The 17468-nt window shown below is 42.7% G+C and overlaps 1 protein-coding gene and 1 long non-coding RNA gene across 2 annotated transcripts in view; one reads left to right on the forward strand and one right to left on the reverse strand.

Annotated features, from left to right (window-relative positions):
- SLC16A10 (solute carrier family 16 member 10) overlaps positions 1-10869 on the reverse strand; it is a 77817-nt gene extending 66948 nt beyond the window's left edge. Inside the window, exon 1 of the mRNA XM_074819323.1 lies at positions 10149-10869. Within this exon, the coding sequence (XP_074675424.1) occupies positions 10149-10524 (376 nt within the window). The 5' untranslated portion in view covers positions 10525-10869. The remainder of the gene's footprint in view (positions 1-10148) is intronic.
- Positions 10870-10960: 91 nt separating this feature from the next.
- Positions 10961-12159, forward strand: LOC141921826 (uncharacterized). Its single transcript, XR_012622792.1, has 2 exons — positions 10961-11070; positions 11719-12159. It is a non-coding gene; the product is annotated as an uncharacterized LOC141921826 (long non-coding RNA).
- The last annotated feature ends 5309 nt before the right edge of the window (positions 12160-17468 follow it).

Here is a 17468-nt window from a genome sequence, read left to right on the forward strand (position 1 = left end):
TTATTGAAACACCTTGAAAAAATGGCTAAAACCCAGACCATGAGCCAAGAAGACAATCCTTACTTCCCATTTTACAAGTAATTTCCACGAGGACAATAGTTAGAGACTAAGGGAATTAAATAAATAGCTAGCATGTTTTAAAGCACTTATTCCTCATATATATGTTCTTTAAAACTGCAAAAGAAAAAACTATTCTGAGGTACTATGAACATATACATGAAGTACAGCTCTACCAAACCAAGCACACTGCAGAAGGCAGCCAAAGAATTCACTGCTTCTGCTTATTACAGCAAAAAGGCAACAAGAAAGTTGCTTTACAACTTGCAGTCCAAGTACAGCCCCACCATCTAAGGGAGACTGTGTTCCATGGGATTATAGACACACTGGTGATAACAGCAAGAGGCTGGGCTAAACATGCCAGTAATCCCTTCCTGTGTGTGGGAGCCAACACTGATGATTTTTAAATTGGTCCCATCCTTACTAAAGGGCTGCTACTCTAATTTAGCTATTAGAACAAGTCATTCCTATCCAGTTCCCATGAAAATTAACAGCAAGATATAAAACAGAGCTGCTATTAATGTAATAAATTAGATTCCTGGAAGTAAAACAGATAATGTAAAATCACAAGGGAATGTTTTCTCATAGAATTATCCTCTTTGTACGTATTTGTTGAATGTTAAACTGCAGTAGTCTAAAGCTGCATTAACAGTGTGTGTTCACAAAACAAAAGATTAAAAAAACGTGAATATGTATGAAAGAACCTATACTATTCCTTCTGTGACAATGAGTACTCTAAAATAAAGCAGTTTCTTATCAGTGTTACATTAGCTTGGATGCAAGTAATCAGTACACCTCCTTACTTGCTAAGCATTATAGATTGATGTTTATTGAAAAACCCTTATTTTCCTTAGCAACATACAGCAAAGTAAGTTAGAATTCTATGAATCTCCCTCTCATTTCAAAGCATGATCTCTGAGGTATAGGATTCTATTAAAAGTTTTTATTCATAATTCAGACCAACAAACCCTTCTCTTGCCTATAATGATGTTACACTACATAAAGATTAGGAAAAAATTATCTTAAAAGTCCAGACTAAGATTTATATAGGTATTTCTGAAAACTGAAGATCTTTTTAACACACATTTTGTTTAAAAGTAGAAGTCTAGAAAATATCAAGTTCCAGTTACAAAATTTTCTTAACGTTTAGCAAACTAAAGATGCTTTCATGTGACTGATCAAATATCAATTCCCAAATATTTTATAACTATTAATAAACTAATACATAAATTGAGCAATGAGGAATTGAAATACAGAATAGGATAGTTTCCAGGAGCATGACAATTCTACTGCTAAACCTGAACTGCGACTCAGTTCCTCAATTAAGATTATCTGCATGTGGCTCTTCAAATAGTAAACAGTATCTATATAAAATTTAGAAAACCTTAGATACTAAATGTCATAGGACTGTTGAACCCTCACATTGTGAAAGGTGCTGGCCTAGAGTACTGCCTCGACAGCACAGGGGCAGCAGCCAGACGCCGCAGCTTGAGCAGCAGCTAGCCAACAGCAGGGCATTCCAAAGAGGGCCGGCAGCTCTTCTCGGAGCAGCAAACACTTGCTCAGCAGTGGCGGTGCCACAGGGGCACAGTCCCCAGCAACCAGTGGAGCAACCGTCCCTGTCCCTGCGCAGGTGCTGACCAGACTGTGCTCCCGAGGGAGGATACATCCGAGCCGGTCTGGCGCCACTCACTGAGGCAGCCAGACTACTTGCCCCTGCAGGAGGAGTGTGCTGGTGGAGTATGTGTGCTGCCCAGTGGAGGAAATGTGGGAGGAGGTCAGCACACTGCACAGCATCGGAGGTGACAGGAAAGAGATTGACTTCATCTTCTCTGAGACCCTGAAGCTTCAATAGTCTGAACCTCCATGTGCTGAAGGGGCAGGTAGCCTGCTTATGGCTGTGAATCCAGCACAGGGCTGCAAAGATCATCAAGGAATTGGAGCATCTGACATATGATGAGAGGCTGAGAGAGGTGGGATTAGTTAGGCTCAATAAAAGTCAGTGAAGGGGGCGGGGGGGGACATAAATCTTATAAGTGTGCATAAATGCCTCAGGAGAGGAAGAAAAAAAAACCGAGCCAAACTCTTCTCAGTTTGCCTTCTGACAAGAGGCAATGGGCACAAATTGAAATACAGAAAATTCCGTTTAAATGTAAGAAAAATCTTTTTTACTGTGAGGGTGGCCAAGCGCTGGCACAGGTCACATGCAGAGGCCGTGGAGTTTCCATCCTTGGAGATGGTCAAAAGCCAACTGGGCAAGGTTCTCAGCAGCCTGCTCTAGTAGGTGTTGCTCCAAGCAGAGAGGATCCAATCTTAACCATTTTATTATCTGTAATTACTCAATTAACTCAAACTGGCTAAAGAGTAAATAGACAAATTGCACTGTAACAGTTTGAGAACAGTTCACTACATTTCTTCATGCAAAACCAGTAACTGAATAAAAGGAAAAAGAGACCAATAACATTTAAACTTCAAGTTGGCCTATAACGCACCTTTCAAGAGGCTAAAGAAATCAAATCATGAGGAAAGAGACAATATTGTCAGGAAAATTAAAGCGTCTGGAGGCAAAGCAGACCAAGTTAAAAGATACAATCATCTTTACGGATGCCCTAAACAGCATTAAGCACTGGTACATCTTGCTAAATCTAAGAGGGTCTATTAATAAACATATACATTTTGCTAACTTCCTCTTTACACAGCAGTTTAGGCCAACTCAAAAATCAGGAAGGGATTTGAGGAGCCTCACAGAATGGTAGCCAAAATGGATGAGTAAGATGACATGGGAACCAATTAAACAAAACAAAGTTGAACAATGAGGAGGAATGCATACTGGAAAACTTCAAAGTCAGCTAAGCTCCACTGAACACAGGTATTAATAAAAAGCACCAACATTAGGTTATGTAAATAATGCAAACTAGAGAGCACAATATCATCATAGTACATCATCTCATGCCATAAAACAACAGAGCCTCATTTGGATTATGACACTGTGGTGGTTTGACCTTGGCTAAATGCCAGGTACCCACCAAGTCGCTCTATCACTTCCCCTCCTTCCTTTTTTTCTCTCAATAGGGCAAAGAGGGGAAAGAAAATAAGATAAGAAAAAAAACCAACCCTTGTGGGTAAAACAAAAGCAGTTTTAATATAAGCAAAGCGAAGCAAAGGTCCACGTGCGGAAGCAAAAAAAGAAAACAGATTTATTCTCTACTTCCCATGAACAGGTGATGTCGGGCCTTCTCAGGAAGCAGGGCTCCAATACCAGTAGTGGTTGCCTCGAAGGACCAAGGGTGACCCCACCCCCTTCCTCCTTTTTCCCAGCTTTATACTCGAGCAGACGTCATGTGGTATGGAATATCCCTTTGGTCGGTTCGGGTCAGCTGTCCTGGTTGTGTCCCTTCCCAAGATCTTGCCCACCCCGTCCCACTGGGGGGGGGGGGGAAATGTCAGAAAGAGCCTTGGTCCTGTGTAAGCACTACTCAGCAGTAGCCACAACACCAGTGTGCTATCAACATCCTGCCAGCTCCCAACAAAAAACACAGCACCATGAGGGCTGATATAGGGGAAAACCAATTCCAGCTCAGCTAGACCCAGTACAGACACACAGTACCTTTCTTCTCCATATTACAGAAGGTTATAGAAGCATTAGAGACAATGACAAAGATATAACATTAACTGAGAGTACGAAAAATGTTCCACATGAAATAAAAAGCTTGAAAGATTTATTCAAGGAAAAAACATAAGGAGACAGATGCTTGAAAATAAATACATACACACACACACACACCAGTCCTAAGCCACTTTGGAAGCAAAATGGCAGGTGACAGAGCAGCAAGCCATCTAGGCAAAGCATCTTCAAAATGAAGGACAAAAGTTTCTTCTGCTACCTGAAAATCAAACCAAGTTTGAGTCTTATTCATCTGCAGAACAGTCTAACCACATGATACTGCTGCTTATTTGGATTAAAAATGAGAGCATTCAATAAAAAGATTTTACATATACCTTTTAGAAATTGCCATTTAAGGATGAGACTGGAAAACAGTTTTAACACTTTCTTAAGAACCAAACAACACATTTCTCTTATGAATAAAAAATAAGCTAAAAATAAAGTTTCATATTAACACTTTCACCTAATTTTTTTAAAGGTGTTTTAAACTATTTTAACCTAATGCTTAAGAACTCTGTCATTACTTTGATGCATATAACTAGATTAGCATAGCTACAGGTAGGCACTAACTACATTTAGCTTTTTAGTGTTGTAACAATGTAATAGCTTTAAGGGAACTTCACCTTTACTGATAAGGTTACACTTACAGCAAATTACTCTGCAGGACATTCAATAGCATTTTGCTTTCATCCAACTTTTCACCTCATGAATAAAGTATAGTAAAAACTTACTATTTAGGTGGCTTTGGTTCAAGGAGATTTTGGAGGATACAGTTTTGTCTGAAAGGCAGCACGCAAATGAGGCATGTGCATTTAATGCAGAGTGGTGGCAATAGCCAGTCATCTTTACAGGGATGTTTGATCCCTGTGAAATTAAAGTACTGCTTCTAAAGAAGCCCACAAAAAAACTCTGGTAACTAGCTTTCAGACACGTTACGAAGATTGTTCTCCCTAACTAAACAACTTATTGCAAGTTAATTTGCAGCTGGAACGGCAAGAGAGTTAACCAATGTGAATTCCAAGAGGAAAACACAAAAAGACAACTAACTAGCAGGAATAAGGCTAATCAGTCTGCAACCTAGTTATCAAGAGTACAAATGAAATTATCCAGAGCTGGAGGAATAAAGATATATGTGCATGTGTGTACGCATAAACAGTAGCGGTATTAACTACTCTGTCCTAAAGAAAGTGAGCACGCTAAAGAAACTACCTTCAACTTTCCAGTTTGATCTAGTCACAATTTCAACTACTCCAGAGTCTTCATTTACATACATATTTATACTCACAAAGCCAGGTCAAAAGAATACAAAAATAAGACTGCAGCTGAATGAAATTAATCCTTACTTTTACATCAGGTTAGTTTTCAGCCAATCTGCTCCTGCTGCTGGTTCCAGTGGCCACAAAAACATGGGAAGGAAGGCAGACTACAGCCCCACTGACATCCATCAGACCAAGTTTTTGTGGAACTACCTCCTTCATTGCAACTTAATCTTTATTGACCAAACTGTTACATAGTAGCATGCTTTCTTGTACCTCACACAAATTACACTTGTGTGCTCTGATAATTCCTATGTTCCAAATTTGATTTATTTATTCTTTAAAAAAAAAAGAAAAATAAGTCAACTGCTCTCTCATAAGCCACATGACACAGTTCCAGCTTGCCAAGCTTCCCAATTTACTGGAAACCACTTCCCATAGCACTAGAGATGAACATGTGGTTCTGAAGGACAGTTACAGAACAAGGTCTTGAATAATAACAAAAGTTCTGATGGTGTTTTTGTCTCTGAAGCAAAGCTCAGGAAGTTAGCAAAGATTCAAGGAAAGAGTAAAAGAAAAACTTCAGCTTCAAACTGTCCCATTAAAAAGCCAGCCTTGCTCAGCAAAATTAAGTTACCATATATGATAGTGGTTCACTTGTTCTCAACACTTGTAGATCTTTGTAGTCATCCAACATTATTTTCACAGTATCCGAGTTATGGCCTGGATATGACAGCAAAGGCAGAGTTCTCCTCCCTGCCCTACTGGACCTACAGCAATCCAGCTCCAAGAGTCCCGATGGCGCTGACAGTGTTAAGCCAGAGCAATGAGCTATTGATTATTATGATATTCAGACACATCACACCAAAGGCTGCACCTTACAAAGTCAAACCAAGGCCAATACATACAAGCACAGGGATAAACAGTTGAGGCCAGCTGATGCACTGTCTAATAACACTTGCTAACACAAAACAAACATGAGTATGCAGAACAATAATAATAGTATATATTCCCTGTGCAAGGCTATTTGTACAAGTGAAGATGAACAAACATACAGAGAATAGCCCAGTGGAGTTACAGAACCAGCATTGTACATCTTAGAACAACGAGTAATCAAATGAGTAGAACTAGTATTTTTATCTACCTTTTTATTTTTTTTAAATAAAACCCTGTATTTTTATCTCTGTTGTCACTAGTATCTTAGTATTTGCCTTTTGAAAAGAGGTAAGTGCATATACACACACAAAAACCTATATAGCAGAGGCATCTATCAGAGAGCACAACACAGGACTAGATGGGGCTCACGTGCCAGATCTCTAACCAAGATAACAGGGGGGCTGGCTCAGTGTTCCACAGCCCTCTGTGACAAAAGCAAGAGGAACCAAATGCTCTTCTCTTCCTGACAGAGCCTGGACTGGCCCCAGGGCCTGATCCTTTCCCTTGAGGGACCATCAGACTACAACTGAGTTTGAACTCGAGGCCTACTAGGTCTGCCCCATTTCCAAGGGCTAAGAGCCTCCCGTAATTCATGGCCACTGTGTTTTTCCACCCAACTTGTTCCTCAAACACAATGAGCTATAAACAATGAACAGAGTTTCCTGAGTCTTCAGGCACATCTTTCTAGAAGTTTTATACTTACAATGAGGGCTTTTCCTCTTCTGTAGTTGTGCACCAATGAGCTTTTGAACAAAAAACTGGCTACGCAAGGAAACAATGGAAATGCTTATATAGTGCAATATATCAGCAAAGAAACAAGCTTTTTACTAACTATTCATACTAATATGAATACCAAAACATTGTATAATAGTTATGTTCAAAATTTTTCTTTAAAAATATTAATTATAGTTAGATACCCTTGAAGAAATTTGTGAACGCTCTATAACCCACAGCTGGAGCTCTTCCATTTAACTCCTTACCGTTAACACTCCTAAATCCTGCAACAATGTTAATTACTGTTACTCATTTATCCAGCGCTGATGCTGCATTCTGGAGACAGCCTTGCTGCCTTGCCTGTGCTTTTGATTCCTTCCACTCCTTATCTGCTAGGCAGAGTCACTTCTTGACTACTTAGTCCTGCCTTCTGCCTCCTCCCATTTTGCCCTTCATACTGATAAATATCCATCCAGCTACTAAAAATAACAAAACCAGCACATACTATGATTACTTAATGCCTTCCCATTTTGCCTTACACAGATAGGCTCCATCCATCTATTAAGAGATAACAAAAAAATACTGTAGCACATGTAATTTTTTTTTTTTTTTTTTTACAAAAGCACCAGGCAAGAGACAACTACTGATTGGTCCCAAAAGAGCAGGCACACAAACCTCTAGCAATACGTACGCTTCTGGCAAAAGCTAAGTAATCTTGTAGTTAAAAAGAGTTGATTTCTGTGATACTCTGGATCAACTGCAGGATTCCACAGACACAGATTGGCTAGAATATTCATGTCTCAAAAATCAGCATTTCAGATTTTCAATAAATCTTTTTTTTTTCAGAAGGATTAGAATATTATTTTGATTCCAAAGCAAAAAACTTTCATTACAAATCCCAGTTTTCAAATTCATTAAATCTGACTCATAAGCTCAGTTTCCACTGCCAGTTTTAGTCACAATCAGTCCAAACACAAGAGACTAACTAGATTAAGTACTATAATCAATACCATAGGAATGATCAGGCTAGGGTTTTCTCTAACACTAAAATCCTACTGACTTTATCCCATCATCATCCTTTTTCTTTCTACAGCATGCCAGCTAATCCATCAGTGTTCAATAAGAGATACACTAAGTGCTATTTGCCATTTCTGATCATAGCTCCCCTTTATGGCAAGCTAGATATTGTATCAGAATAGGTTTAGTTCAGTTCACTCTTGGTCCTATCTTCCACAAGATAAAAAATAGCAGAGAAAGTTTCTAGGCGATGAAGTTCAACATTAAGGAATAAAAAGTCCTGTCTGACAGCAGCTGCTTAGCCCTTATGGTGCCCAGACTCATTAGGGTACTTTCAGATACTAAAAGGACACTTTCTATCTGCTATTCTGCTGTTTACAAGAGGCACTTTTGTATTCACAGTCCTCTTCTTTCACATGCACACAAGTCACCTAGCCAAGGCAGCTGTCTCATGCTATTTCCCCTAACTTAAACCCATGTGGATTTAAAATAGCAATATGAGCGTCTTCTGCATTACCCAAACCATCTGACAGAGCAAAACAAAATGCAGCTGCAGCCTCTTTTTATTTTTTTAATAAAATAAAAAAAAGTGATGCAGGAGGTGCTGGCTGCATCCAGGAGTGAATTCTTCCTCCTCTTCTAAGCAGGATGAAAAACAACTGGGCTATAAAGCCACACTCCATTTCCCCCCACACACACACTTTTTTCTGCAGTTGGGCAAATTTTCAAAAACATGGGTGGAGCACACTCGTAATCTCACCTCACTTAAACACCAGTGGTGCAATTACTCTTCTGGAAGGCAAGAGACAATAATTTCAATCCTCCTCTTGTTGATCATTTTGACTACTGCACCATTACCTGAAAGTCACATTTTTTAATTACAAGACAACTATTTTGAGAGATCGTTACTAAAGAACCAGATCCTCAGAAAAATCAATTACACCTCTTGTACCATGAACAGACAGTATCAACCACCTATGTGTTTCTGCATTTCTGACTGGCCAGAGGCTCCCAGGTCAGTATGCAAATGTTCACAGCACCTCCTCTGAACAGCCTCATTCTTCTTCTGTCCGGGCTAAAGAGCCCAGGCACCTACTTCTGGATGTGCTTTTCCCTTCTGCAAAGCAGGCACTGCCACACCTGACATGTAGACATATGTAGCCCCCCATGTTTCTAGCTCAAAACCACCAAGCAATACACCTTATACATCATCACAAATAGCTCAAACACGGGAGAGCCCATCAGTGCTCCACCACAGCTTTCTTAAACCGTTGCCTTAGTTTTCTACTTCAGGCATAAATATTGTTGTTAAGTCAGGGGAGGAGAATTAGCTTCTTTGTCTCTTATATCTCAACTTGAGGCCCATTTATCCTGATATTAAGGAAGACAGTTTTCAAAACTCTTTTAAAGATCTGTAACTCCACTCTGCACTGAGAAAGTTTCCTAGAAAGCTTACACTTCTGCAGGATTATATACCTGAAACAGCTTTTTTTAGTAAGGAACAAAAACATAAAAAGACAACGTTTGGTTTTTTAATATTTCATTTTAACATGTAAGCTACCTTCTAAATGAGCCAACTTTATTATAATAAATTATTATACATATCAATTCGTTATTATTGTGAGAGGAAAACGCTGCCTTTCCTGAACTCGAAGTGCTTGTTGAAGCACAAGACACCTTTCAAAGAGAACTTACATAAAATAAAATAGAATATATGCTCACCTTCGAATTAACTGATACTTATATGTCTAGAATGTTTTCGATTAGTAATGGCAGCATGGAGATTTGGCTGCAATAGTAGTTATGTCTTATGAATTTAGTAAACATTAACTTTACTGGTGAGTTTTGGGATATTGGTTACAGCAGTAAATCTGCATATCGAAATGCTGGTTTTGGCAACTGTTAAGCCTATTCTTGACATATTTTAAGTGCTGCCATACCCTGTTGTTATTTAATCATTTAGACTAATCATTAGGTTAACAGGGACGGGGGAATGAAACTTTCTGGGACCAAGAGGATGCATTTTTCCCGTAATGCACGATGAGAGATGCCTAAAGACACAGCTGTGGAAGGACACCTGCTCCTCTCCCAGCAGCTTCTCCCCCGACGTCCCAGGAACCTGCGGCCCCAAGCCCTAGCCCCGAGGCACGGCTGTGAGCCCAAACCCTCGCAGGGAGGCGAGAGGAGCTTCTCTTCGCCTCGATGAAACGAGCCATTTCCGAGTCCCTCAGCCCAGCCCCACGTGCCTGCGGCGGGGCAGGCTCCTGCCCGCCCCGAGGGGTCGCGCTACCTGCGGACAGAGAGGCGGGACGGGCAGCGGCCGCCACCGCCCCCCGGCCGCGCCGCAGGTCGGCCCTGACAGCCCTGCGGGGCGCGGACACTGACAGCCCGAGCGGCTGCACCGCGGGCAGCGAGAGCTCCCGGCCGGGGGCACCTCCTCCGCCCGGGCCGGGGGCGGGGAAGGCCCGGAAGCCACCCCCGACCCTTCTCCCGCCGCCCCTCACCTGTTTTGAACGCTAGCTGCTTGTCCTCGCCGCCGCCGAAGAGCTGGAGCATGGAGACGAAGAGGACCCCGCACGAGTTCTGGATGCCGAAGACGGCGCCGTTGCACCACATGGCGGCCAGCATCACCACCCAGCCCCAGCCGCCCTCGGGGGGCTCGGCCGCCGCGCTCCCGGGGCACCCGGCGCTCCCGGGGGCCTCCGCCGCCGCCCGGGGCTGGGCCCCGCTCTCGCCGCTCGGCGCGTCCGGGCTGCCGCTCACGGGGAGCCACTCGCCGCCGTTCTCCCGCCGCGGCTCCGCCGCCGCCGGGCCGGGCAGGGGGGCGGCGGCGGGGTCCCCCGCGCCCTGCGGCGCCAGCTGCTCGCTCACCGGCGCCATCCTCAGCCGCACAGCGGAGCGGGCACGAGACCCTCCCTGCGCGCCGCTCCCGCCTTCCTCGTCCTCCTCCTCCTGGCGACCTCTCGGCCCCCGGCCCGCCTCAGCCCCTCGCCGCGAGAGCTGCGGGCATCCTGCGGCGCTCGCTCTGTCCGTCCGTGTGCGCGCGAGAGAGCGCGAGGCCGCCCCGCCGCACACACGCACCCCCTCTTCCCGCCGCGCCGCGGGGTGACCCGCCGCCGCTTTATTTTAAAAGGGGGGCTCCCGTGGGGGCGTCAGCGCGGCACGAGGGCTTTCCTCCGCGCCGATTGGCTGCGGGCGGGGAGGCGGCGGGGCGGCCGGGGAAGGGAGGTGAAGCCACGCTCCTCTCCCCCCCCGCCGCCTCAGGGGCGGGGCCGGGCCGGGCCGCGGCGTGTCAGCGGCGGCGATAAGCGCTTGTGCCGCGGCCCCTTGCCGCCGCTCGGGGCGGGGGGCGCGAGGCTGAAGACAGCCGTTAACGGCTGCCGCCGCCCTGGGCGGGAGGCGACCTCCTCGGATCTCCGCCCGCAGGTACCGCACGCTGCCCTCGCCAGCCTCGGCGGGGAGTGCAGTAAACAAGCCCCTGGCCCCGCTCCCAGACCGAGTTAGTTCCCCATGAGGCAGGGCAGTTACACCCAGCGGTGTCCTGCCGCGGCTGCCCGGCCTGGGCTGCCGTGAACTGAGGGAAGAGTCTGAAACTCCCTCGCCGGCGGTTTGCTAACAACCACCAAGTAAAGAAAAACCACCCCAAAACACTAAGCGAGAGGCGCCGCTCCGCGCCTCCCCCGCCCGCCAGCGCTGACAGCCGTTGCTTCCCCCCTCCCCGGGCCGTTGCTCGGCCCTGCGCGGCCGTCGCTGGCCCCCGGGGAGCAGCTCTCCATCGCTCACCCTCCCTCTCGAGGGGACGGCCCGGGGTCTGGGCTGTCACCCCGGTACGGAGGCGCCCCGCTGCAGGGCCCTCGGGGCATCTGCCGTCCTCAGGGAGCAGCTCTCCGGGACAGCTCTCCACCTCCCCTTGAGTCACCCTAAGCGCTTTACCAGGGGTGACCGCGGTGAAACCGTTTCTCCCCGGCTGTCTTCTTTTTGTTTTACAAAGGAAGATAAAATACTGCACTTGCACGCCTCATAAAATGTTTCCCACTTGCACAGAGGCATCAACTTGACCTTTCCTCCCCACAGCCAGCAAGCTGAGAGGATAGAGAAAGCTGAGGTCTAAAGTGTTAAATGACAAGCTTTTTTGACCGGTGATCCTGCTTCCAAATTCTCAACCGCACATCTGTTCATGTGTTTGGCAGCTACTTATGTTTTAAGCAGTTTGGGCCTGGTGAGGAAGAAGAGCTTCTTGAAAGAAAATCAACAGATTAAATCTGGATACTTCGTCTTTCCCCGTGAGACCCGGAGGGCTCAAAGCAGCCTCTTGCATTTGCACACCATCCCCGTTTCATCCCTCAGAACCTGAGCTGCTACTGCTGTATCAGTTGTGCCATTCAACTCCCCTGCCTGCCTGCTAAAGCCTCTTCCTCCTTTTCTGACCCTGAATCACCTTCTCCCTCCCACCTACCAGTGGTCACATGGGGAAACAAAACTTAGTCCAAAATAAAGCACAAATTCTTAAGACCATGCCTCTTTCCTCACAAATTACTCAGTCACTCCACATGAAAAGTAGTAGCTAAAGAAAGAAAACCATATAATGGCGTAATGAAAGCCTGTGTAATAATGTGCACTGAATGGGTGTCAGCTTTAAGAATGCCTGGCTTTTAGAATTAATTGACCTTCGGATTTTTAATTTTGCACGTTTATTGGCCTCCAAACTGTTTTAAAATAAGTTATTTTTGTTAGAGTTTACAAATACATTTATGATAATAACAAAGTGGCGTTTTACAGACACACTAATCTTGCTGCATACTCCTTTTGTCTTGTTACCCATTGAAGTGCTAAGGCTTGGACAACAGATCCAAGCCAGAGTTGACCTATAGATGAATCCTGTATATTTTATAACTGATAACCATTGTGCTAGTAGGTATTGTACTAAGTTATAACAACCCACTTATGCTGGTGTAAAAAGTGCTAAAGCATTGAAATACTGCAGCAACAACAGGCCCCAAGCTGAAGCTGCTAACTTAGCATGTAGTCATTAATAAAATATGTAAACTTGCTAGTGAAAGATGCAACTTAGACAAAATATAATCAGTAGTGAGGAGAGAATGTATCCAACTTCCCTTGTTTAGCCTTGTTCAAGGCTGAGAACCCAAGTATTTGGCCTTGTTAGAAACTCCCTTGGTTCCCCCCCCGAGCCCTGGCCAGGCTTTGGGTAGAATCCAACAGGAGAATGAAACCAGAAATTTTCCGCTCAAAACAAAGATGCCAGTTATTCTGTCTTGTCGATCTCTGGTATATAAGGCTGGACCCGCTCACAGCAACTTTGGGTGCCTCACCTATGGGTGGACGCACCGGGTAGGATTTCCCACTTGCCGGGACAGGCTCTCCAAATCCTCGCTGTAACCGGAGCTCCCCAGCGACTGCGGATCTGGATGATGGTAAAGTATGCAAGTGGTGATGTATCTTTCTTAATCACTATTCTCTCTCTCAGGTAGTAATGATTTGATGCATTACCCTGTATTTTCTTGTTTGTTGCTTTAAGTGCACTATTCTGCCTTTTCTTACTGCATGTTTTCTATATTACACTGTTACATTATTTGGTTATCACCAGTAAAATATGCCTACTCTTTTCACTCTGGTGTCTGAGTTTAATTGGTATCCTTAATATAGCAAAACACCCATGCCCATTGAAGTTAAACATAAAAACATTACACATGCACATACAGCAGCAGTAGAATATGGAAAAAATAAAAGCCCGTAACAAAACACAGTAAGGCTGTATGAAATAATAATTGTCAAAGCAAAGAGAGAACTTTTGGCCAACCATTGAAAAACACATCTGTTCCCCCCAAGGAACAAGGTTTAGTGCTTATGAAAAACCCCAAGCCTATCATAAGCTTAAATGTGCTCAGAATATTTCGTAAGCAATTTAACATGCAAAAGTTAACACTTCACGTTCTCCAGCAAGTCTTTGTCCACAGGCTGTCGTCCAAACCTATTGAGCTTTCTTAGAATAAACCAAGCTTCGCCCACTGCAATATAACATTTTTCAACAGTTATGACAGAGAAAACCTTTTTTGGAGCCAGATTCAATCTTCATTACGCTTGCCAGCAATGATTAACTTAATTAAACTTTCAGTTGCATAGGAATAAACAAGGGCAAAATCCAAGACTGAATCTTAATATGACTGATCAGAAGGGGCCCAGTTCTGCAAGCGCTTAAATATGTTTCTAACTTTTAGTTTGACTCCTCAGATTACTTCAGCTACCTTCTGGAATGGGGGCCTGTGGCCTGCATGATAGATAGTCAAATCAGCTTGAGGGAAGAACCACATATTTTTTCTGTTTTGGGGAGTGTTCCGTTCAGCACAAGACTAATTCCTTGTCCTCATGTTTTTCAGTATAGTATTTATGTACTGCAGTTTCATTTATCTGTTTCCCATAAACACTGTAATGACTCCCCCCACTTTTTAAGATAAAGGATGTGTTTTTTTAAAAAAAACAACATTGTGAACATATTGTGTGCAACTTCTACTTCTGGGCATTTTTTAAAATAGGTTCTATTTTCTGGTTATTAAGTGTTTCTTATCCCCTGATTAGTATGAAATTACTGTTTTCCCGTTCTCCTCATATTGTTGGGAATGGAGAGTCACAAAATCTGATTCTGCAGTATATAGAATTTTTATAAATGTGATGGCTATAACTGTTCCGCATGTTCTCAGTATTCTGTATCTTACTGTCCTATTGCTATTTTTCTAAACTAAAAAAATACGTATTATTAAAAAATTAGGGCACATGGGACCTTCCTTTACAGGCCTTAAGTAGATATCTCAGGAAGCTTTGTACCTCTTTGCTCTTTTGTACACTCTGCTCCTGTAAAGAACTAAGTCTCTTCCTTTTCAAGAGAGGTCTCTTGAGATCTCAGCTATTTCCCCAGTAGTTCCCAAGAACAAGAACAATAAAGGCTCACTCTTCATAGTCAGATAATTTTCAATCCCCACCTTCCATAGAAAATCGACTTTGCAAAGAGAATATAGGCAGGTTTGGCTTCAGTTTGATTTCTAAAGCTTTTGTAACCCAAATAATTCACAATAAAAGCGTTGGCATTTAAATTCTTGCTATTAAAGAATTTTTTTTTAAAAAAAGGACTGTTTGAAATAAAAAAAAAATACTAACTCTGGAAAGATATGTAAAAGGAAAGCCACCCTTACATCTCTGTTATTTGAGCCCTGTATGATCACAAGAAAAATAATTTAAAAAGAAAGGGAAAAGGAAGGAAGATGGACATGAGAAAATTGCCATAAAAATAGTGAAAATAAAGAGATTACAGACTTGTATACAGGTAACGGTATCTATTTCAGCTAAATTGTTGTTATGAGCAAGGAAAGAAAAAACTATAACACCAACACCAAAATAGAGAGGAAAGTGAAAACATCAACTGAGAATGGATGAGAAAAGTGAGAAACACCTTGGTTTTGTCTAAGATTTGTTCCTGTTTATAGTAATTGACTTATTTTACATGTTTTATTAATACCCTACAGCTGATGAAACAAACGAAGAGCAACTGTGCATGCAAACGACATAATGCTTGTGACAGACATCTGCTATGGTGGTACTTCAGTTATGCCTATTTTAGGATCAATATATAATATGTCAGTGCCAAGGGAGGAATTTGCCCTGTCATTTGTGGGCTCTCAAAAGCCACAGACCAGGAAATGGCATCTTCCACAACCCTATCTGAAAGTCTAGCCAGCTCCCTATAAACATTCACTCACTTTCTTACAAGTTACTGAAAATAGGCCAATACTTCAGTGGCTCTCACGTGCAGCATTTTCTTCCACCAGAAGGAATGTTTTGATTGCCAACTACTTTAAAAAAAATTACCTGTATAGTTGAAGTATGCTGTTAGTGACACACCAAGAGAGTTTTTTCCATAAATCATTTTATTCATAGGGCATTTCAATATTATGTAGTATTCTGCAAAGATAAAGTGGACAGGATGCCAAGCCTGAAGAGTACATGTTCAGAGAGTTTAATTCTTCCTTCTTCTGTTGATCTGATTAGAATTTGTGCTGTAATCAATGAAAAGGGTACGCCTACATCATCCAGAAAACAAAAAAAAGTCTTTAGTAGATTGCCTGACTTTGTCACAAATCTGCAACAAGCAGTACAATAGATGCAAACCCAAGAAAGATAGGCACTATACAGAGAGAACATGAGGCTAACACAGAATTATGTGACCACTTAGACTAATGCATGCTCTTAACGGTTAAGGCTTTTTGTTGTTTCATTTTCAACTAGGATTAATAATGCACCTATTCAACAGAAGGATTTGGCCCTAAGTCAGAAAGATGAGATAAACAGGATAACCATTAAAACACAAAAACATATGGTATCACCAACTGCGTGAAGATCAACATTAGATTAAATCCCATTCAGTAAGCAGTGTTTATGCATCGCTCAGCCAGACAGGATGTTCTACTGATGTTTCAGACTGGGCTCCAGCTGAGCCGTATGAAGTACAGGGACTGCATCTCACTGCTGAAGCAAATGAGACACATTTTCAAAGATTAAAAGCACAGATTTTACTTGTTTACTGTGGGGAGCTAATCTAACCTTAGTTTTAGCGTTTGGTAATACCTACAGTAAAAGTTACCTAAAGTGATGTTAGTTGTCAAGATATAGGTTTCCTGTTACTTCACGAATAGCTAGAGAATTTTCTTCTTTGTCCTTTCAAAAGAGGAAAAGCGAGAAGAATGAGAGAGGGAAAGAGAGTAGCCTAAATGTCTAACTAGTGAAGCTGAGAGTAAGCAACAGGTCTGATTCCCACTTCTACGTTTATTTAAAGCAGTAGTTCCAGACTGAACATTTTCTTCTTTTATGTTCATGTAAAGCATGGTTTATGGCTCAAGTGTGGCTCCTTTACAAATTAAATTTGGTTTTAGTTTTTTATTCAGCAAAGTGTAGATGGGACTTGACAGGCTGTTATCTGGGACATAGTTAACATATAACTGCTATTATTAAAGGTAGGCAAGTGAAAGGAAGTGGTAGTTATTAACTGTTAAAAGCCCTCTGCCCCCTGCAAATATCCAGTTGCACAAAGCTAAGTTTTTGATAGCAGACTTTTAGTGTAGGATTCCTTTAGCCTACCTTGTCACTGTCTCCACTGTGAACATCTGATCAGAACTGGTCATCTACATAGTGTTGGTAGGAGGGAATAGGGAATTCCAGGGGACAAATTACTTTAAATACTAACATTTATGATAAGTGATATTAAAGGAGCCCAGATGACTAGCTTAGATGCACAACTGAGAACTCGAGGCACCTAAAATTTGGTGAAATTAATCCCGCCCTTGGATATTAAGTTGAAGAACATCTTAAGATAATTTTTATTCAGGCCTCAAACATGGAATTTGTTTTGATCCTATTGCTAAACGAGGAAGCATGAAGAATACATTGTCCTAGCATGATCATTCACCTCTTTCTTGGCAGTGAAATAACTAACACTGTTGGCAACATTCTCATTCAGCTTCAAAGTTAACATCTCTTTCAAATGAGCAGGAACTGCTTCAAGCCATTGTTTTAGGCTGTCTTCAGGCTTGGTTTGATACCACTATCCAGGTCAAGTATTTCATATTGCATCCATTATCGTAGGATCTAAGCACCTCAGAGTTCCTTCCTTTGTTTAGATTGATTTAATATCTTCCAGACCACCTTTGCAATCTCAAGAACTCAATTTTGTTTTCAACAAAAGTTTGGAGCATCAGAGAAGCAAATGTTTTTATCAAATAAACCCAATCCAATTGTTGTCTAGCAGCAGATTTTGGTTG

The sequence above is a fragment of the Strix aluco genome, chromosome 3, assembly GCF_031877795.1.
Source record: "Strix aluco isolate bStrAlu1 chromosome 3, bStrAlu1.hap1, whole genome shotgun sequence".
Lineage (NCBI taxonomy): Eukaryota > Metazoa > Chordata > Aves > Strigiformes > Strigidae > Strix > Strix aluco.